Here is a 23,221-nt window from a genome sequence, read left to right as displayed (position 1 = left end):
AGAGGAAGAAGAGTGGCTGGGAGATGAAGAGGAGTACGTATGTGTGGTGGAGGAAGACTGAGAGGAAGATCAAGAGCTGTAGTCTCAGATGACATTAGGGCTACTATAATTGATCATGTAATAAATCATGGTCTATCAATGAGAGAGGCTGGTCTGAGAGTGCAGCCAAATCTGCAACGCTCAACAGTGGCATCTATTGTGAGAAATTTCCGGCAAAACAACAGGTAAGATGTGCATTCTGCAAGGGCATCTGACTGAACTGCACATTACAGAAGTAAATTGAGCAAAGCCTCCAAATCCACTTGTGTGTAATTGTTTTTGTATTTCTGCTTAGGACCCAACAGTTACCTCCCACAGGCAGGAGAGGTAGGATTCTCACTGCTGTGCAGGAAACTGCAATCGTTGATATGGTCATCAGAAACAATGACATAAAACTCACAGAGTGTTGGCAGACAACATTACATTTGGAAATATTCACAATGTAACCATAACTATTTCTAGAGTCCTGAAACAACATCAAGTCAGGATGAAGCAGTTGTAAACTGTTCCCTTTGAGAGGAACTCTGAACGAGTCAAGCATCTCAGGTCCAATATGTCCAGGTCAGATGACTATTAAATACACAACTGGTTTTGAACTAAACCAAACAGGGCAGAGACACACAATGATATGTTTTTAGGTATAATGTAAACTACTGTAATAGCCTAACTCTTATGTTTCCTTGTGGATTTATTTTAGAGAGTCATGGAGATTGATGCCAGGCAAACACCCCACATATTCATCTTTGTGGATGAGGCTGGTTTCATCCTGGCCAGAACACGGTGGTGAGGAAGGAATGTGATTGGGAAAAGAGCCACAGTGGATGTCCCGGGCCAGAGGGGTGCCAACATCACAATGTGTGCAGCAGTATCCTCTGATGGATTCCTGTTACACAAACCACTAGTTGGGCCGAGCTTCTCATGTCATTCCTGGGTGACCTCTATGGAAGGGTTGTGCCAGGTGAGGAAAGGGTTGCAGTGAGGCCAAATCGGCCAACATTTGTAATTGTATGGGACAATGTGGCATCTCACCAGTCCCGTGCAGTCACAGAGTGGTTTGCAGCCCATCCCAGGATGTTGTCACTTTTCCTCCCACCTTACTCTCCACTCCTCAACCCCACAGAGGAATTATGTTCCTCCCACCTGACTCTCCACTCCTCAACCCCACAGAGGAATTATGTTCCTCCCACCTGACTCTCCACTCCTCAACCCCACAGAGGAATTATGTTCCTCTCACCTTACTCTCCACTCCTCAACCCCACAGAGGAATTATGTTCCTCCCACCTGACTCTCCACTCCTCAACCCCACAGAGGAATTATGTTCCTCCCACCTGACTCTCCACTCCTCAACCCCACAGAGGGATTATGTTCCTCCCAGCTTACTCTCCACTCCTCAACCCCACAGAGGAATTATGTTCCTCCCAGCTTACTCTCCACTCCTCAACCCCACAGAGGAATTATGTTCCTCCCAGCTTACTCTCAATGTCTGATTCATTCCTGTAACATACAGTGCCTTGCGAAAGTATTCGGCCCCCTTGAACTTTTTGACCTTTTGCCACATTTCAGGCTTCAAACATAAAGATATAAAACTGTAATTTTTTTGTGAAGAATCAACAACAAGTGGGACACAATTATGAAGTGGAATGAAATTTATTGGATATTTCAAACTTTTTTAACAAATAAAAAACGGAAAAATTGGGCGTGCAAAATTATTCAGCCCCTTTACTTTCAGTGCAGCAAACTCTCTCCAGAAGTTCAGTGAGGATCTCTGAATGATCCAATGTTGACCTAAATGACTAATGATGATAAATAGAATCCACCTGTGTGTAATCAAGTCTCCGTATAAATGCACCTGCTCTGTGATAGTCTCAGAGGTCCGTTTAAAGCGCAGAGAGCATCATGAAGAACAAGGAACACACCAGGCAGGTCCGAGATACTGTTGTGGAGAAGTTTAAAGCCGGATTTGGATACAAAAAGATTTCCCAAGCTTTAAACATCCCAAGGAGCACTGTGCAAGCGATAATATTGAAATGGAAGGAGTATCAGACTACTGCAAATCTACGAAGACCCGGCCGTCCCTCTAAACTTTCAGCTCATACAAGGAGAAGACTGATCAGAGATGCAGGCAAGAGGCCCATGATCACTCTGGAGGAACTGCAGAGATCTACAGCTGAGGTGGGAGACTCTGTCCATAGGACAACAATCAGTCGTATACTGCACAAATGTGGCCTTTATGGAAGAGTGGCAAGAAGAAAGCCATTTCTTAAAGATATCCATAAAAAGTGTTGTTTAAAGTTTGCCACTAGCCACCTGGGAGACACACCAAACATGTGGAAGAAGGTGCTCTGGTCAGATGAAACCAAAATCGAACTTTTTGGCAACAATGCAAAACGTTATGTTTGGCGTAAAAGCAACACAGCTCAACACCCTGAACACACCATCCCCACTGTCAAACATGGTGGTGGCAGCATCATGGTTTGGGCCTGCTTTTCTTCAGCAGGGGCAGGGAAGATGGTTAAAATTGATGTTAAAATTGATGGGAAGATGGATGGAGCCAAATACAGGACCATTCTGGAAGAAAACCTGATGGAGTCTGCAAAAGACCTGAGACTGGGACGGAGATTTGTCTTCCAACAAGACAATGATCCAAAACATATGCAAAATCTACAATGGAATGGTTCACAAATAAACATATCCAGGTGTTAGAATGGCCAAGTCAAAGTCCAGACCTGAATCCAATCGAGAATCTGTGGAAAGAACTGAAAACTGCTGTTCACAAATGCTCTCCATCCAACCTCACTGAGCTCGAGCTGTTTTGCAAGGAGGAATGGGCAAAAATTTCAGTCTCTCGATGTGCAAAACTGATAGAGATATACCCCAAGCGACTTACAGCTGTAATCGCAGCAAAAGGTGGCGCTACAAAGTATTAACTTAAGGGGGCTGAATAATTTTGCACGGCCAATTTTTCAGTTTTTTATTTGTTAAAAAAGTTTGAAATATCCAATAAATTTCGTTCCACTTCATAATTGTGTCCCACTTGTTGTTGATTCTTCACAAAAAATTACAGTTTTATATCTTTATGTTTGAAGCCTGAAATGTGGCAAACGTTCGAAAAGTTCAAGGGGGCCGAATACTTTCGCAAGGCACTGTATACTGCAGTGAATTGTAAACAGTAGAGAGGTGTCATTCCTGTAACACATACTGCAGTGAATTGTAAACAGTAGAGAGGTGTCATTCCTGTAACATATACTACAGTGAATTGTAAACAGTAGAGAGGTGTCATTCCTGTAACATATACTGCAGTGAATTATAAACAGTAGAGAGGTGTCATTCCTGTAACATATACTGCAGTGAATTCTAAACAGTAGAGGTGTCATTATTGTTATGTATAGAAAACATTGTGTAATGCTGCCTGTTGTTAGTGATGTTTAGGTCGTTGTTTTATGAGTGACAGTGTGCTTGTTGGGTGACAACCTTTGCTACTGTTATGGAAGAACGAGTTGATTTGAGACATGTATGAAGTGATTTGGTAGTTTTAGTGCATTTTGGATGTGAAATGAACTGCTGTGTCAAGCTGAAAGTTGGTTAGGAGAACTGTGAAGAGTTTTGAAAAAGTGACCTAAGTATTGAGAAATGGGTCCTAGGGATTGTAAAAAAACTGTCATTCATACTGTATGTTGTAGTCTGTCCAAGAGGGGAATCACACAAGACTGACAGCCTGCCAGTTTATTAAAAGCATTCAGTTGATTACATGGCAGTTTAGAGAGCAACATCATAACAATAATCTACTTCATAATCAATAATCAATATCATAACATTTATAATCAATAACATCATTATCTATATACTACTAACAACATCATAACAATCTACATCATAATCAATATCATAACATTTATAATCATAACATCATTATCTATATACTACTAACAACATCATAACAATAATATACATCATAATCAATATCATAACATTTATAATCAATAACATCATTATCTATACAGTTGAAGTCAGAAGTAAAAAAAAAAAACCTTAGCCAAATACATTAAAACTCAGTTTTTCACAATTCCTGACATTTAATCTTAGTAAAAATTCTGTTTTAGGTCAGTTAGGATCACCACTTTATTTTAAGAATGTGTAATGTCAATAGAATGATTTATTTCAGCTTTTATTTCTTTCATCACATTCCCAGTGGGTCAGAAGTTTACACACACTCAATAAGTATTTTGTAGCATTGCCTTTAAATTGTTTAATTTGGGTCAAACGTTTTAGGTAGCCTTCCACAATAAGTTGGGTGAATTTTGGCCCATTCCTCCTGACAGAGCTGGTGTAATTGAGTCAGGTTTGTAGGCCTCTTTGCTCGCACACACTTTTTCAGTTTTGCCCACAAATTTTCTATAGGATTGAGGTCAGGGCTTTGTGATGGCCACTCCAATACCTTGACTTTGTTTTCCTAAAGCCATTTTGCCACAACTTTGGAAGTATGCTTGGGGTCATTGTCCATTTGGAAGACCCATTTGCGACCAAGCTTTAACTTTCTGACTGATGTCTTGAGATGTTGCTTCAATATATCCACAAAATTTTCCTGCCTCATTATGCCATCTATTTTGTGAAGTGCACCAGTCCCTCCTGCAGCAAAGCCCCCCCACAACATCATGCTGACACCCACGTGCTTCACGGTTGGGATGGTGTTCTTCGGCTTGCAAGCCTTCCCCTTTTTCCTCCAAACATAACGATGGTCATTATGGCCAAACAGTTCAATTTTTGTTTCATCAGACCAGAGGACATTTCTCTAAAAAGTACGATCTTTGTTCCCATGTGCAGTTGCAAATCGTAGTCTTGCTTTTTTATGGCGGTTTTGGAGCAGTGGCTTCTTCCTTGCTGACAGGCCTTTCAGGTTATGTCGATATAGGACTCGTTTTACTGTGGATATAGATACTTTTGTACCTGTTTCCTCCAGCATCTTCACAAGGTCATTTGCTGTTGTTCTGGGATTGATTTGCACTTTTTGCACCAAAGTACGTTCAACTCTAGGAGACAGAACGCGTCTCCTTCCTGAGCGGTATGACAGCTGCGTGGTCCCATGGTGTTTATACCTGCGTACTATTGTTTGTACAGATGAACGTTGTACCTTCAGGCGTTTGGAAATTGCTCCCAAGGATGAACCAGACTTGTGGCGGTCAACAATGTCCCATGATGTCAAGCAAAGAGGTACTGAGATTAAAGGTAGGCCTTGAACTACAACCACAGGTACACCTCCAATTGACTCAAATGATGTAAATTAGCCTATCCGAAGCTTCTAAAGCCATGACATCATTTTCTTGAATTTTCTAAGCTGATTAAAGGCACAGTCAACTTAGTGTATGTAAACTTCTGACCCACTGGAATTGTGATACAGTGAGTTATAAGTGAAATAATCTGTCTGTAAACAATTGTTGGAAAAATTACTTGTGTCATGCACAAAGTAGATGTCCTAACCGACTTGCCAAAACTATAGTTTGTTAACAAGAAATTTGTGGAGTGGTTGAAAAACAAGTTTTAATGACTCCAACCTAAGTGTATGTAAACTTCCGATTTCAACTGTAGATACTACTAACAACATCAAAACAAAAATCTACATCATAATCAATATTATAACATTTATAATCAATAACATCATGAGAGGTAAACAACAACAACAACAAACCAAAATGACTTGAGGAAAAGATGACCCCTTTATTAAAAATTGTTTCAAAATACAAAGAATGAACAGATGATTATAATAATATATGGACTAATAATGGAAACACTTCAAGATAAAGAATCTAAGAGACACTAAATAAGATAAAGAATCTAATAGACACTAAATAAGATAAAGAATCTAAGAGACACTAAATAAGATAAAGAATCTAAGAGACACTAAATAAGATAAAGAATCTAAGAGACACTAAATAAGATAAAGAATCTAAGAGACACTAAATAAGATAAAGAATCTAAGACACTAAATAAGATAAAGAATCTAAGAGACACTAAATAAGATAAAGAATCTAAGAGACACTAAATAAGATAAAGAATCTAAGAGACACTAAATAAGATAAAGAATCTAAGAGACACTAAATAAGATAAAGAATCTAAGAGACATTAAATAAGATAAAGAACCTAAGAGACACTAAATAAGATAAAGAATCTAAGAGACACTAAATAAGATAAAGAATCTAAGAGACACTAAATAAGATAAAGAATCTAAGAGGCACTAAATAAGATAAAGAATCTAAGAGACACTAAATAAGATAAAGAATCTAAGAGACATTAAATAAGATAAAGAATCTAAGAGACTAAATAAGATAAAGAATCTAAGAGACACTAAATAAGATAAAGAATCTAAGAGACACTAAATAAGATAAAGAATCTAAGAGACACTAAATAAGATAAAGAATCTAAGAGACACTAAATAAGATAAAGAATCTAAGAGACACTAAATAAGATAAAGAATCTAAGAGACACTAAATAAGATAAAGACATTAAGACAAAAGCAAAAAGCTATTTATTCTGGAAAACAAAACAGACGTAATTGAACTACTCTCTTAAAATAATCAAAACCCATGTTACCCAAAACCCCATGTTACCCCAAACCCCATGTTACCCAGAACCCCATGTTACCCAGAACCCCATGTTACCCAAAACCCCATGTTACCCAGAACCCCATGTTACCCAGAACCCCATGTTACCCCAAACCCCATGTTACCAAAACCCCATGTTACCAAAACCCCATGTTACCCAAACCCCATGTTACCAGAACCCCATGTTACCCAGAATCCCATGTTTCTCTGGTGGTAAAACCAAACTAAAAGGAATAATGGTGGTTACAGTCACTCCTTTTAGATTTCTTCCAAGGTTCTAGAAAGAGAAACTAATTCTGAACTTGTTATTAAAATTAGAACCACTTCAGGTTTGTCACCACATTTTAAACACCAGTCCACTGCTGACCATCCATTTAAAACACAAAACTGACCTAAGATCAGCATGTAGGGTCAGCTTCATTCTACTCCTACTCCGTCCCCTGGGCTGCTCTCTCCTCTCCCGGTCCAGCTTCAGCTCTGGAGCTCAGAGAGACCATCTCCATGGCATTGACATAAAGATCCATGCTGCTCACCCTGTTCACTCTCTTCTGCCTCCTGGTGGGCTAGAGAGACACAGCACCAACAGTCAGACATTTACTCTCTAGTATCTCCATTCTCTCCCCCTCCCTCTCCCCCTCACCCTCTCCCTCTAGTTTAAATGACTTGTAACGTCTGAGTAAATGTCTTTACCTTGTAGTACAGGTAGGAGGTGGTGATGCCTGTCAGTAGGATCAGCAGCACTACAACGTGTCTGATGATGAAGGCTGGCAGAGGAGAGGCTGCAAACAGAAACACCTTTGATGAGGGGACTGATCATCATCAGATAGATCTGTGGGAAATCTGTCAGTGACAAAGTTATAAGTCTGGTTCATGTTCAGTTACCTGTGATGGTGAGGGAGAGGAGCTCACTCTCAGAGGAGAAGTCATGAGAGAAAACATGATTGTCATAAACACAGCTGTAGTTCCCTTGGTGGGAGTCATCTGCAGCAGGGAAGAGGAAGGCAGCAGAGTGATTGACAGCTGGCTGGGTCTGGGTTCTGTTGGAGCCGGTGAACGTGAGGAGGAAGAAGCCTCCTGGGTACTGTGGCTGAGTGGAGCAGGTGATGGTGAAGCTGTAGCCCCTGAACACCTCGGGCCCCTGGTGGCCCCTGGAGACCCCTCCCATTGAGTCAGTCAGGGAGATATCAGGCTGGACCAGGAGATCTGTAACAATAAAAGAGAACAAGAAAAACCTCTTCAACTAGTTTCCTATAGATATGACAATAACATCAGCATGTAACAGTGCTAGCCACCCTCCCTCACAGGGCAACATGAGTAGTGGGCCTACAGTCACTGAGACAACATATGTTGATATCAGGCTTAAGCAGGACATCTGGAACAAGAGGAGAGATAAAGAAAACGTAGCTCCTCAACTACTTTCCTCATTTAGATATGACAATAACATGACATGTGACAGTGGTAGTGAGTAGAGACGTTCACTGAGATAACACTCAAATACAAAAGCATTCTGGGATATTTAAGTTGTATTTGATTCCTACTTGACTGAGTGATCTATTTAGTAAAGCAGACTGACAAGCTAAACAGTCATCATGAGAGGTGCAGAGGAAGTTGTATGGAAATAAGTAGAAAATTATTATATAATGTTATTACCTGAGCAGATCACTGTGAGTCCAGGAAGGAGATCATAAATTGACAAACACTCCCTCAGTGACGACTCAGACCCAGAACAGGAAGCTCCAAACCCTCGAGTGGTTTTTCCAGGTAGTACTGAAACAGTGGAGCCACAACCCAGCTGTCTACACACTACTACAGCTAAATTCTTCCTTATCTTGGCACTGCCACTGTATGTGTATCCCCAAGGTAAGAGCCAGTCAGTTCCCACAATTCTCCACTCTCCCTGGTAGTACCACTCCACTCCACCAGCACAGCGACTGCCTCCTCCCACCAGCCTCACATTCAAAGGCTCTGAGAATAGAAAGACAGTAATCTTACTATTTTCTCACCTAAACACACCTATATTGTCTCTCATATTCTTCACTCCAGGTGAGAAACAATGTTGATTGAGTGACAAACTGTTTCTTACCTGAGCAGGTGAGTCCAACAGCATTACCAGGTAGACAGGTGTTGTTTTCTCTGTCTGAGGTGTCACAGTCCAGGAGAAGGGACTCTTTGCCTTTACACTGGAACTCTTTATCCCAGGTCTGACCCTCACCTTCTCCATAGAGCCCCCCCTGTAGAGCTGCAGGAGCCCCACAGCCAAGCTCCCCACAGACTACCTCTGCATCCTGCCGGTCAAAGTCAGCTTCACACACTGAGGCCCAGGACTGATTGGACTTCACCTCCACTCTCCCAGAGCAGAGACCAGCTCCATCCACAAGCCGCACAGACTCTGGAGAAAAAGACTTGGTTGAACATTCAATCAGTTTTGTTGATGACACTGTCAAGGACTAAACACAAATATGTTGGATAAAAGATTGTAGTTTGCTATGTTTGATACTGTAAGAGGTAGAAATGGGTTCTTAGTCACTCAGGATAGGGTTGGGAATAATGCAGGCAGGAGACAGGAATAAGTTCACTTCACTTTATAGAAAATAAACAGCTGGACATCCATCAGGCAGCTTCACTTCAGTACCATCTGAACTACAATGATCTGCCCATGAACATCTCCCATAAACCAATATGACAAACACAAATATAATGTTTAAATACATCTGACATCTCTCCCTCTATTTAAATGAAATAAAAACACATAAAACATGATACATGGTAATATTGTATAATGTATAAATAAATCTCTCAATATGACCAGTCTCTTACCTGAACAGGTCACATGAAGATGATACTCATATGTAGCATTACAGACACCAGCTCCTCCTTCTATTTTTTTACACTCTGTAATAGAAGACTCATCTCCACTACAAAGCCATATGCTGATTCCTCTTCTTCCATCTTCAAACGGTGGTCCTCTAGATTTAGCTACAACATTCCCACATCCCAGCTCTCTACACAAAATCTTGGTCTCTTTCATGCCCCACCACCTAGAACATAGACCTAACCACTCTCCTCTGTAGAAGACTTCCACTGTCCCAGAACAGGAAGTGGTCCCATCCACCAGTCTGACTGAGAGTTCAGCTGTAAACAGCAGAGAGGAAAACACAGTGGTGAGGACAGATGATGACAGTGATTCTGTTATTCTAACAGCAGTAGTGCTTTGTGGTTGACAAGTATTAGTAGTTCCATAAAACACTACTTGTTATTGGGGTTTAGAATGGTTTGTATGGACACATGAATTTCTCCATGTGGGATAATAAAGTTGACTAATATTGAACTGCTATAATCACTGTAGATTTATACTCTACCTACCTGGTGGACTGACGCTTTGAGCCTGGAGATCTGAGGAGAAAGAGAGAGAGAAAGAGACAGAGAGAGAAACAAAGGAGAAAGGGAGGAGTCAGAGGAAGAGAGAGACAGAGGTTAAATGAACATCAACATGACCTTTCATGATGTGATGGGGAAGACAGGCTTATCGTTGGTATGGTGCAACAACACCCATGAGTACACACATTCCCATTCCATAGAAATTTGAACCTCTCTTTGCAGACAAGTTGATATATTAGTTATAGACTAGACTGGTGGGGGTCAGGGAAAGAGTTGAGTTATGTACTAGACTGGTGGGGGTCAGCGAGAGAGTTGAGCTATGTACTAGACTGGTGGGGGGTCAGGGGGAGAGTTGAGTTATGTACTAGACTGGTGGGGGTAAGGGAGAGAGTTGAGTTATGTAATAGACTGGTGGGGGTCAGGGAGAGAGTTGAGTTATGTACTAGACTGGTGGGGGTCAGGGAGAGAGTTGAGTTATGTACTAGACTGGTGGGGGTCAGGGAGAGAGTTGAGTTATGTACTAGACTGGTGGGGGTCAGGGAGAGAGTTGAGTTATGTACTAGACTGGTGGGGGGTCAGGGAGAGAGTTGAGTTATGTGATAGAGTGGTGCAGTGGTGGAAAAAGTACTCAATTGTCATACTTGAGTAAAAGTAAAGATACCTTAATAAAAAAATATTCAGTAAAATATTACTTGAATAAAAGTCTAAAAGTATTTGGTTTTAAATATACTTAAGTATCAAAAGTAAATGGAATTGTTAAAATGTTCATAAGTATCAAAAGTAAAAGTAAAACTATAAACCATTTCAAATTCCTTATATTAAGCAAACCAGATGGCACAATTTGACAGGAAACTCATTCAACAATTTTAGATGAAGAAAAAGGACTGGGGCTAGAAATATATTTCTCCCATGGGCAAAACATTCAAAAGGGGTTATGATATTAATTAGCAGTAATTTTGATCCAAATGTGGAAATTGTCCAAACAGATCCTCAAGGTTGATGGCTGAATTTAAATATGTTATTAGACCATGAACAGATATGACTCATTAACCTATACAGTCCAAATAATAATGATCCACGCTTCTTTGAAAATATATCTAATAATTGATCAACCCTACAAGCAATACAAGACTCTATTTTTATGGTGGGAGATTATAATACGGTTTTAAATACCTCTATGGAACTTAAAGGTAATCACACTACAAACTATCACCCTCACACACTTAGGGAAATCACTTTTTCTAGACAGATCAAGTGTAATATATTACTTAAAATAAAGCAAACTGGATGAATATGGGGAAAATGCACCAAATTATTTTTTTCTCTTCAACATGCTACCCAAAAATAATTATACAAAACTTTTTACACATGACAGAGTCACCCATGATTCACCAAACAATATTTTGAAAGAGGAAGTAAAGCACTTGATGTTTTCGTTTCAGTCTCCAACATCTCCACTAACCGAAGCTAAGTGTTGGCATTTTCTTTCTATTCATAATGTAAAACTGACATCTGTACAGAAAGACTCTTGTGAAGACCAACTTACTACTTACTTTACTTAACTTACTTACGAGTAACTTCTTGATGCAATTAAAGGCTTTAAGTTGAGGACATCTCCAGAGCTGGAGGGCATACCAGTGGAGGTATACCAAACCTTTAAGATATACTCAGAGGACCATTATCAGCATGTTTTAACCACTCCTGTAGAAATGGTAGATTTTCAGATACTCAACAAGAAGGTCTGATTTCATTATTACTGAAAAAGGATCCAAGTGGTTAATATAAAGATCCAGTCCATTTAAAAAATTGGAGGCCTCTTACTTGTTAGATATTACTGCACTGTCGGAGCTAGAAACACAAGCATACTCTTTGAGTACAGGGAGGACAGTTGACCCCCTCCCCCTTGCATCATCCCCCTACCTACCTCCCCCCACCCAGGCCCTGTGTGAAGGCGGTCGTAAAATTCTAAAGGAGAATGTCCTGCCGCATGGCCCAGTTGAGACAGAGAGGGGTTTCATAGAGAGACAAAGGAAATTCTTCCAACTCACAGAATTGGGGAACCGAACAACATTTATGTTCTGGAGAAGATATAAAAGATCGGTGAAGAATTCAGCTACGAACTGGTCCGCTTGGTACAATTTTGTGATACTCAGAAGAGACAATATAGCCATATTACCATAATACTGTTTATATAATAGCCTCAGCTATGGGACTTGCATCTAAATGGTTGTATAAAATGTATTAATAAGGATAAAGCTATTTGTAATACATTGAGATGCTATGTACTGATGTTAATGCGATAGAATGTATTTCTGTTCAAAGCTTAAATCAGTCATCGGCATGCCCCCCAGGGACACGGACAGGACAAGGCGTCATGTGACAAGCCTGTTCTATGCTCACGTATAAAACCCCCACCTAGAAGTTATTTCTTTAGACCAGGCCTCCACTCCATTACGAGTTGGCCAATAGGTTTGACCATCCAATTCCTCTACTGAAGGTGAACTACACCACGTGGTTAACTTTTAGACTATCGATACCGACAGAATAAGAACAAGTCTTTGATATTAATTATTAGTCTGCAGCTAAGTACTCGATAACATCGAACGCGAAGACCGACAAAACATCCATTCTATAACGACATTAATGAATGTCGCTTTGAAAGACCCTTTCTAACGAAGAGAGAGAGAACTCTCCAACAGAACAACCTTTCCAACGAAGATCGACGACACACTGAGCATAAATATATATATTGATTGCAATTGTTTCCGAATGAGTGAGCATTCATGTGCAAAGGATTAGCATATCAATTGTTAATATTTATCAACTCTGTGTGTCTTCTCCGCTGCCCCCACCCCCCTTGTTTGTTTAACCTGTTTGGGCTAGGGGGCAGTATTGAGAATTTTGGAAAAAATATGTGCCCATTTTTAACTGCCTCCTACACCAACTCAGAAGCTAGAATATGCATATTATTGTTCAGGTTTGGATAGAAAACACCCTAAAGTTTCTAAAACTGTTTGAATGGTGTCTGTGAGTATAACAGAACTCCTATGGCAGGCAAAAACCTGACAAGGTTTCATGCAGGAAGTGGCCTGTCTGACAAGGAGTCGTGCGTCTTGCATCTGTTTATTGAAGAGTAAGGATCTTAGCTGTAACGTGACAATTCCTAGGGCTCCAATAGGCTCTCAGAACCCGGGAAAAACCTGAAGGATGACGAGGCGGCCTCTGGCTGAAACAGATTATCCCCTTTTCCAAGTGGCCGATCAGAGGACCATTGAATGAGGCGCGTGCACGATTCGCCCCCGTGGAGAAATTTCATTCGGCTGTTTAGGCTCATTGCAGATTCCCGGTCGGAATATTATCGCTTTTCTACGAAATAAATGGCATAAAAATTGGTTTTAAACAGCGGTTGACATGCTTCGAAGTACGGTAATGGAATATTTAGACATTTTTTGTCACGCCATGCGCCATGCGCACGACCGTTATTTACCATTCGCATAGTGTCTAGAACGCACGAACAAAACAGAGGATATTTGGATAAAACGATGGATTATTTGGGACCAAACCTACATTTGTTATTGAAGTAGAAGTCCTGGGAGTGCATTCTGACGAAGAACAGGAAAGGTAAGAACATTTTTCTTATAGGAAATATGATTTTGGTGAAGGCTAATCTTGCCGGGTGTCTAAATAGCTAGCCGTGATGGCTGGGCTATGTACTTAGAATATTGCAAATGTGCTTCATCCGAAAAGCTATTTTAAAATCGGACATATCGAGTGCATAGAGGACTAATGTATCTATAATTCTTAAAATAATTGTTATGCTTTTTGTGAACGTTTATCGTGAGTAATTTAGCAAACTGTTAGTAAATTCCCCGGAAGTTTGCGGGGGGTATGCTTTTTCTGAACGTCACATGCTAATGTAAAAAGCTGTTTTTTGATATAAATATGAACTTGATTGAACAAAACATGCATGTATTGTATAACATAATGTCCTAGGGTTGTCATCTGATGAAGATCAGCAAAGGTTAGTGCTGCATTTAGCTATCTATCTCTGTCCCGTGTAGCTCAGTTGGTAGAGCATGGTGTTTGCAACGCCAGGGTTGTGGGTTCAATTCCCACGGGGGGCCAGTATGAATATATATATATATGAAATGTATGCATTCACTACTGTAAGTCGCTCTGGATAAGAGCGTCTGCTAAATGACTTAAATGTAAATGTCTTCTGGGTTTTTGTGACATTATATGCTAGCTTGAAAAATGGGTGTCTGATTATTTCTGGCTGGGTACTCTGCTGACATAATCTAATGTTTTGCTTTCGCTGTAAAGCCTTTTTGAAATCGGACAGTGAAATTAGATAAAGGAGACTCTTATCTTTAAAATGCTGTGAAATAGTCATATGTTTGAAAAATTGAAGTTTATGTATTTTTGAGGAATTTGTAATTCGCGCCATGCCTATCATTGGATATTGGAGCAGGTGTTCCGCTAGCGGAACGTCTAGATGTAAGAGGTTAAAGTACATTTACAGGGGATCACATCATTGTCCTGCTTTGAGACACATTTCTACTGTCTGCTTCCAGTTGCATGTTATTTTGCATGTTTGTTCTTTTACTAGCACTGTAAATTCTAATATATATCTTACAATATCAAAACATATCTCAGTAACTGTCACAAGTGTATATCAGTATAACAGCATCCTATCTGTGGCCCAGAACAGGATCATCAGTATCACTACAGGTATCATATCTGTCTCTAACTGGGGCTCCACAGTCTGCTGTCATAAAGAGCGGACTGAAGAGTGGAAACTACTGCTCGGCTATATGACTTCTATGTCATTATTTCATTAGGTTTTTGATGTGAGATAAACTTCTTAACAACTTATCTTGAATCAGTGGTTGAACACACTACAGCAAACTGATCTGTTATGAAAAATTCCACAGGAAACTATTGACAGAGCAGCAAAGTTCACATAGTGTCTGCTATAATATCACCTCTAACTTTCTACTGCTTGAGTTCACCTCTTATAGAATATTTGCTTAATGTTCCAGCACCAAATATAAACAGTACCAGCACCCAAAATGAGTACTGATGAGGTCTCATGTTAGAGCAGAAGGAGAAGGGTGGATGTGGTGTAGAAGCTAGAGTTCTGTTACCCAAGTCAACTCAACAGGTCTGATGCTATATGTCAGGGTCAGGCTGGACTGGGACAAGAGAGGAAAAGGTTACTGGTTATGATGACATCACTGGTGAGAAGTCAGTGTTACAAATATATTCAGTTGATTTAAATGTTAAAATGACGCCCCCCATCCACAAAGGGGACATATTTGCGTATGTTATGGTCTTGTGAATTCTGGCTGAATTCTGGTAAAGAGGATGTTCTTTTATCTCAGCATGTCTACAGATTCTCCCTGTATTTGTTGGCTTGGAAATGTTGATACCAGAGACTGTTATCAGAAGAAACTGTGTAACCAACCATTTATAGAGGCTCAGAAATGCATTATCATTAATTAGAGGTATTGGTTATCCTCCAACAATGTCACAATGGATGGCAGAAATGTCTCGTTATGTATCACTAGATTTGATTTACTGGTCAACTTTCATGAGGTCAGGATGCCTTATATGGAATACTGTACGACAAAAGGAGTCTGTATTAAAAACATGATCACTTCATGTCTTCAATAGCTGCTGGGTTGTTCAGTCCTGTCCTGGTGGTCTGCTGTCCTGTGTGTTGTCACTCTGGCCTTGACCTAACACACCTGAAACCAATAATGAATGTTTCACTAAGATCCTAAAGCTGAGTGGGATGTGTTGGGTTGGGGTGGTGGAGGACGGGCCGACCCAGCTACACCTTACAGTATATACAAAAGCATGTAGACACCCCTTCAAATGAGTGGATTTGGCTATTTCAGCCACACCCGTTCCTGACCTGTGAATAAAATTGAGCACACAGCCATGCAATCTCCATAGACAAACATTGGCAGTAGAATGGCCTTACTGAAGAACTCAGTGATTTTCAACATGGCACCATCATAGTATGTTACCTTTCCAACAAGTCAGTTTGTTAAATTTCTACCCTACTTTAGCTGCACTGGTCAACTGTAAGGGCTGTTATTGTGAAGTGGAAATGTCTAGGAGCAGCAGTGGCTTAGCCGGAAGTGGTAGCTCACACAAGCTCACAGAACAGGACCGAGTGCTGAAGTGCATCGCGCATAAAAATCATCTGTCCTCGGTTGCAACACTCACTACCGAGTTCCACACTTCCTCTGGAAGCAACTTCAGCACAAGAACTGTTTGTCTGGAGCTTCATGAAATGGGTTTCTATGGCAGAGCAGTGGCACATAAGCCTAAGATCACCATGCTCAATGCCACGCGTCGGCTGTAGTGGAAACGCGTTCTCTGGAGTGATGAATCACGTTTCACCATCTGGCATTCCGAACCACAAACCTGGGGTTGGCAGATGCCAGGAGAACGCTACCTGCCCCAATGCATAGTGCCGACTGTAAAGTTTGGTGGAGGAGGAATAATGGTCTGGGGTTGTTTTTCACGGATCGGGTTAGGCCCCTTAGTTCCATTGAAGGGAAAACTAATCGCTACAGCATACAATGACATTCTAGACTATTCTGTGGTTCCAACTTTGTGGCAACACTTTGGGAAGGCCCTTTCCTGTTTCAGCATGACAATGCCCCCTGTACACAAAGCGAGGTCCATACAGAAATAGTTTGTTGAGATCGATGTGGTAGAACTTTACTGGCCTGCACAGAGCCCTGACCTAAAACCCATTGAATGCCTTAATAAAGGATTGTGGCAGACCTGGGGGTTTGGTCAAAATGGATCAGACACGGACAGAGAAGGATTAGCTCTGTTTCAAGGATGGTCATTTCAATAGTAAATCAAAAAAGAAAAGGATAGAAACGGATCTCCGGGAGACCGTCTTCTGGGCTCCGGGTTTTGCTGTATCCACTCGGGATCAAAACTGCACTCATTCCTGTTACCTCCGTAACCTTCCCCAAATATACAGCAGTCCTTTCCTCCCCACTGTCTCTGTGTGCTGCCTTTCTGGCAGCTTTATGGGCCTTGCACAGCTGGTGAGCAATCAGCCCTTGATTACTCACCAACCCCCAAACAGCCCCAATTAGTCCTGGCCGGAGAACCCGTCGAGACCTGGCACGTCCAGCAGATGGAGCCATCGCCTCGTGATGTATACTCCATCTGTTACCAGGCCTCGACGAGTCTCCCCTGGTGGCTGACCTGCTGTACACCACAGGATGAACTGAAACGTCGACTGCGATCCAGGCCTAATCGCCTAACCTCACTAATGCTCTTGTGTTTGAATGGAAGCAAGTCCTGGCAGCAATGTTCCAACATCTAGTGGAAATCCTTCCCAGAAGAATGGAGGCTGTTATGGCAGCAAAGGGGGACCAACTCCATATTAATGACCATGATTTTGGAATGAGATGTTACATGAGCAGGTGTCCACATACTTTTGGTCATGTAGTGTACATTCCCTTCAATGCAAATGTGTAACTCACTTTGCAGATCAGTTTATATCTAATTAAATACATTTGCTTTCGTCTGTTTTTTTAAATCATTAATTTCAGAGGTCAGGGTCAAGCTGAGCCGGACCAAGAGTTGAAAAGGTTACTGGTTATGATGACATCACTGGTGAGAAGTCAGTAATGAAAAGATATTGAGTTAACTGCATGTTAGTCTGTCAGACCCATCTCTGTTGACATCTCCCTCTCTCTCCATCTCCCCTCTGCTCTTCTGTCCCATAGCCACATTATGATGTTTGGGGCTGTAGAAATACTGCTAAACCTAGGGTATGGCTAAATAGGGTGTTTCGAAATACTGCTAAACCTAGGGTATGGCTAAATGGGTGTTTTCATAACCAGGGTATGGCTAAATGGGTGTGTATAAATACAGCTAAACCTAGGTATGGCTAAATGGGGTGTGTAGAAATACAGCTAAACCTAGGGTATGGCTAAATGGGGTGTGTAGAAATACAGCTAAACCTAAGGTATGGCTAAATGGGGTGTGTATAAATACAGCTAAACCTAGGGTATGGCTAAATGGGGTTTGTAGAAATCCCCCACCTGATAATTTACTGTACTTAAAAACTGTAAAATACTATTTGGAGTACAGCAAAAACTAGCAAAAATGCCTCCAGACATTAATTATCACTGCAATATTAGGTTTATATTAAGTTTAAATCCTCTTAGGGCTAGGGGGCAGTATTTTCACATCCGGATGAAAAGCATGCCCAAAGTAAACTGCCTGCTACTCAGGCCCAGAAGCTAGGATATGCATGTTATTAGTAGATTTGGATAGAAACACTCTGAAGTTTCTAAAACAGTTTGAATAATGTCTGTGAGTATAACAGAACTGATTTGGCAGGCGAAACCCCGAGGAAAAACCATCCAGGAAAAAAAAACAAATTGAGGTCACTGTGTTTTCAATTCATTTTCTATGGGAAACTACATTTATCAGGAACCTGGTTGCAGTTTCTATGGCTTCCACTAGATGTCAACAGTCTTTAGAAATGAGTTGATGTTTTTCTTTAGAGAAATGAATAAGTACGGCTGTTCTCTGTGAGTGTCAAGCCAAGTGGACTCTATTGTATTTTGCGCGTGACCTGGAGCTCGCTACACTTTGTTTTTATCCGCTATTGAACACAGTATATTCCATCTTAAATTTTATCGATTATTTATGTTTTAGGATACCTAAGGATGGATTAGGAAAGTTGTTTGAAATGTTTGGACCAAGTTTACAGGTAACTTACTAGATAATTTGTAGTCATGTTGGGCGAGTTGGAACCGGTGTATTTCTGAATCAAACGCGCCGCAAAAATTGACCTTTTGGGGATATTAAGAAGGAATTAATCGAACAAAAGGACCATTTGTGATGTTTCTGGGACATTTTGGAGTGCCAACAGAAGAAGATCTTCAAAGGTAAGGCATGAATTATATCGTTATTTCTGACTTTCGTGTCGCACCTCCCTGGTTGAAAAATGTTTGTCATGCATTTGTATGATGGGGTGCTGTCCAGATAATCACATAGTTTGCTTTCGCCGTAAAGTCTTTTTGAAATCTGACACGGTGGCTGGATTAACAAGAAGTTAAGCTTTATTTTTATGTATTACACTTGTGATTTCATGAAAGTAAAATATTTTTTGTAATTTAATTTGAATTTGGCGCTCTGCCATAAAGGGATTTGATCCCTAAGAAGTTGTAAAGGTCTGTGGAATGTAGTGTACAATGTACTACTCAACCTCATCACATATAGGCTACATTGACTAATTTAGTCTACTGGTGGATCAGTACAATGAAATAGATCTTTAATACAAGCTTCAAAGGCTGACTTCAAATACCCACATCAATGTGAAACTAACCGGAGCATAAAACAGCTGACTGTGAATGTAAACTATGGCAGATAAATCCTACACATGTATTGAACTAAAAGGAACATATCAAAGGAATTACTTAGAACTACAATCGACAAGGACGCCGTAACGACAAATAGACTCGACCAAAGAATGAAGAAAATCATGAAATACAAAAGGAAAATCTACACATTAAAGTAAAAATCCACCCAAAACTACTCATTCCTTTACTTTACAGTGTTAAATAACACTAGTATGTCAGAACAATCATTTCTGTAAGCAAATGTTTCATTTTGGCATTATAATAAGGTTGGTAGCAAGATGGAAAATCGTTGTAGAAATCTTCCCATAGAGAAAACATTGCATTGTGGATTTTGTAGTTGATATGTGAGACTAATATGTGAGAACAATAATTTTTTTTAACAAATGTTTAATTTTAACGTTATAATAAGGTTGGTAGCAACATGGAAAATTGTTGTGAAATCTCATGTGAAATCAACAGAAATCAACAGATTTCACAACGAAAAAAAGAAAATAGGGACGTTTCTTGACATATAAAATGAATTTGAGAAGGGATTGGTGAGGATTAGCTTAGCAACCACGTGATACTGCATGACAACGTGAACGCGATTGGTCGACAGTCTGCTATGTGGGCCATTATACATATCATTATTCATTGGATTCCTATCTCCTTTTTATAATATCTCTGGCAAAGGCACCATGCAATGCACCCTGGACTATAGAGGCAGACAAATAGGAGAAACGTGCTAGACTCTCCATTAAATTACACATTTCTAAAGGCAGGAATATCTCAAAAATATGATCAATGGCTCGTTCGAGAGAAGACCTCAATAGTTATGACACAATGATTAAAATCTGATGTGTATAATAAACATTTTTGCGATCTAAAAGTTGTATTCCAGTACATTTCCAGTTTAGTGAGAGTGACTTTATCACGGTGCCTCGTCACAATGGAATCAACTCAGATACACTGGAGGGGGGAGACCCAGCACCCATCACCCACCACCCACCACCCAGCACCCACCACCCAGCACCCACCACCCAGCACCCACCACCCATCACCCACCACCCGTCACCCACCACCCATCACCCACCACCCATCACCCACCACCCAGCACCCAGCACCCACCACCCATCACCCACCACCCATCACCCACCACCCATCACCTGTCACCCATCACCCATCACCCATCACCCAGCACCCACCACCCACCACCCAGCACCCACCACCCACCACCCATCACCCAGCACCCATCACCCAGCACCCACCACCCAGCACCCACCACCCAGCACCCACCACCCAGCACGCAGTACCCACCCCACCCAGCACCCAGCACCCACCACCCAGCACCCATCACCCAGCACCCACCACCCAGCACCCACCACCCAGCACCCACCACCCAGCACCCAGCACCCAGCACCCACCACCCAGCACCCACCACCCAGCACCCACCACCCAGCACCCGCCACCCAGCACCCACCACCCACCACCCATCACACATCACCCACCACCCATCACCCAGCACCCACCACCCAGCACCCATCACCCAGCACCCACCACCCAGTACCCACCACCCACCACCCAGTACCCACCACCCACCACCCAGCACCCACCACCCAGCACCCAGCACCCAGCACCCACCACCCACCACCCAGCACCCACCACCCAGCACCCACCACCCAGCACCCATCACCCAGCACCCACCACCCAGCACCCAACACCCACCACCCAGCACCCAGTACCCACCACCCAGTACCCAGCACCCATCACCCAGCACCCAGCACCCACCACCCAGCACCCAGTACCCAGCACCCACCACCCAGCACCCACCACCCAGTACCCATCACCCACCACCCAGCACCCATCACTCAGCACCCACCACTCTACTACCCCAGCACCCAACACCCACCACCCAGTACCCAGCACCCATCACCCAGTACCCAGCACCCACCACCCAGCACCCACCACCCAGTCCCCAGCACCCACCACCCAGCACCCACCACCCAGTACCCATCACCCACCACCCAGCACCCACCACCCAGCACCCATCACTCACACCCACCACTCTACTACCCCAGCACCCACCACCCAGCACCCACCACTCTACTACCCCAGCACCCACCACCCAGCACTTCTGCCCACCACTAAGCACCCACTACCCAGCACCCACCACCCACCACCCAGCACCCACAACCCAGCACCCACTGCCCAGCACCAACCACCCAGCACCCACCACCACGACCCAAGCACCCACCACCCAGCACCCACCACCCAGCACCCACCACCCATTACACCCAGCAATCTCAGCACCCTTAATTACACAGCACCCTCAGCCCCCAAAAAATACCCAGCACCCTCTGCTACATTAAAACCCCTACTTCCCCCGGCAATGCTATGTCTCCTCCTCTCCTCTCTCTCCACTACTCTCTCCTCTGCCATCCCCACCCCCTCTCTCCTCCCTCTCTCTCTGCTCATCTTTACTCCTCTCTACTCCCCCTCTCTCTCTCTCTCTCTCTCTCTCTCTGACATACAGCATCAGGCTTGTTGATCTTGACTCAGGTCACAGACCTCCAGCTTTTGAACAGACCTGAGTCTGTGACATCATCACTCACAAAGCAGAGGACGAAATAGAAAAAAGGTCCCCAGATGGAGAATTATATTTACAGGTGATCACGTCATTGTCCTGCTTTGAGACAGATTTTTATTTTACTAGCCCTGCAAATTATAATATATTAACAATATTAAAACATATGTCACAAGTGGATATCAGTATAACAGCATCATACCTGTGCCCCAGAACAGGATCATCAATAGCCCAGCAGGTATCATATCAGTCTCTAACTGGGTCTCCACTGAGCTATACAGGTCCACTGTCATGAGTGGACTGAAGAGTGGACCATACTGCTCGGCTATATGACTTCTCTGTCATTAGTTCATTACGTCTTTGATGTGAGATAAACTTCTTAGCAACTTATCTTGGATCAGTGGTTGAACACACTACAGCAAACTGATCTGTTAAAAAAAACTCCACAGGAAACTGCTGGCAGAACAGCAACGTTTCACATAGTGTCCTATAATATCTACTCTAACTTTCTACTGTTTGAGTTCCCCTCTTATCGAATATTGGTTTAATGTTCCAGCACCTAAATATAAACAGTACCAGCACCCAAAATGAGTACTGATGAGGTCTCATGTTAGAGCAGGAGAAGGGGGGATGTGGTGTAGAAGCTAGAGGTCTGTTACCCAAGTCAACTCAACAGACCTGATGCTATATGTCAGGGTCAGGCTGGGCTGGGACAAGAGAGGAACAGGTTACTGGTTATGATGACATCACTGGTGAGAAGTCAGTGATAAAAATATATTCTTTCTCTCCCATCTCCCCCCTCCTCCCTCTCTACTCTACTCCCCTTCCCCTCCCCCCTCTCTGTCTCCCTCCCATCCTTTAATTTATATTATATAAAGTCAGGGGAGGTAGAAGAAGGGGAAAGGGGGAGAAGAGGGGAGCCATGGGGGGAGAAGAGGAGAGGGGGGAGAAGAGGAGAGGGGGGAGGAGAGGGGGGGAGAAAAGGAGAGGAGAGAAGGGAGAAGAGAGAGGGAGAAGAAGAGAGGGGGAGAATAGGAGAGGAGAGGGGGGAGAAAAGGAGAGGACCGGGGGAGAAATGGAGAGGGGGAGAGAAAAGGAGAGTGTGGAGAAGAGGAGAGGGGGAGAGAAGAGGAGAGAGTGGAGAAGGGGAGAACAGGAGAGGAGGGTGGGGAGAAGAGGAGAGGGGGAGAAGAGGAGAGGGGAGGGAGAGAAGAGGAGAGGGAAGGGGG

The 23,221-nt window shown here is 42.4% G+C and overlaps 1 protein-coding gene across 1 annotated transcript; it reads right to left on the bottom strand.

The window, feature by feature from the left end:
- Positions 1 to 8,638: 8,638 nt before the first annotated feature.
- Positions 8,639 to 22,470, bottom strand: LOC123732956 (scavenger receptor cysteine-rich type 1 protein M160-like). Its single transcript, XM_045712301.1, has 4 exons — positions 22,195 to 22,470; positions 9,999 to 10,028; positions 9,453 to 9,767; positions 8,639 to 9,024 (listed from the first exon to the last, which is right to left on the bottom strand). The coding sequence occupies exons 1-4, from the start codon at positions 22,283 to 22,285 to the stop codon at positions 8,639 to 8,641; spliced, it is 822 nt and encodes a 273-aa protein (XP_045568257.1). The 5' UTR covers positions 22,286 to 22,470.
- Between the last annotated feature and the right edge of the window lie 751 nt (positions 22,471 to 23,221).

The sequence above is a fragment of the Salmo salar genome, unplaced genomic scaffold, assembly GCF_905237065.1.
Source record: "Salmo salar unplaced genomic scaffold, Ssal_v3.1, whole genome shotgun sequence".
Classification (NCBI taxonomy): domain Eukaryota; kingdom Metazoa; phylum Chordata; class Actinopteri; order Salmoniformes; family Salmonidae; genus Salmo; species Salmo salar.
This window is presented reverse-complemented; position numbering and strand designations above follow the sequence as displayed.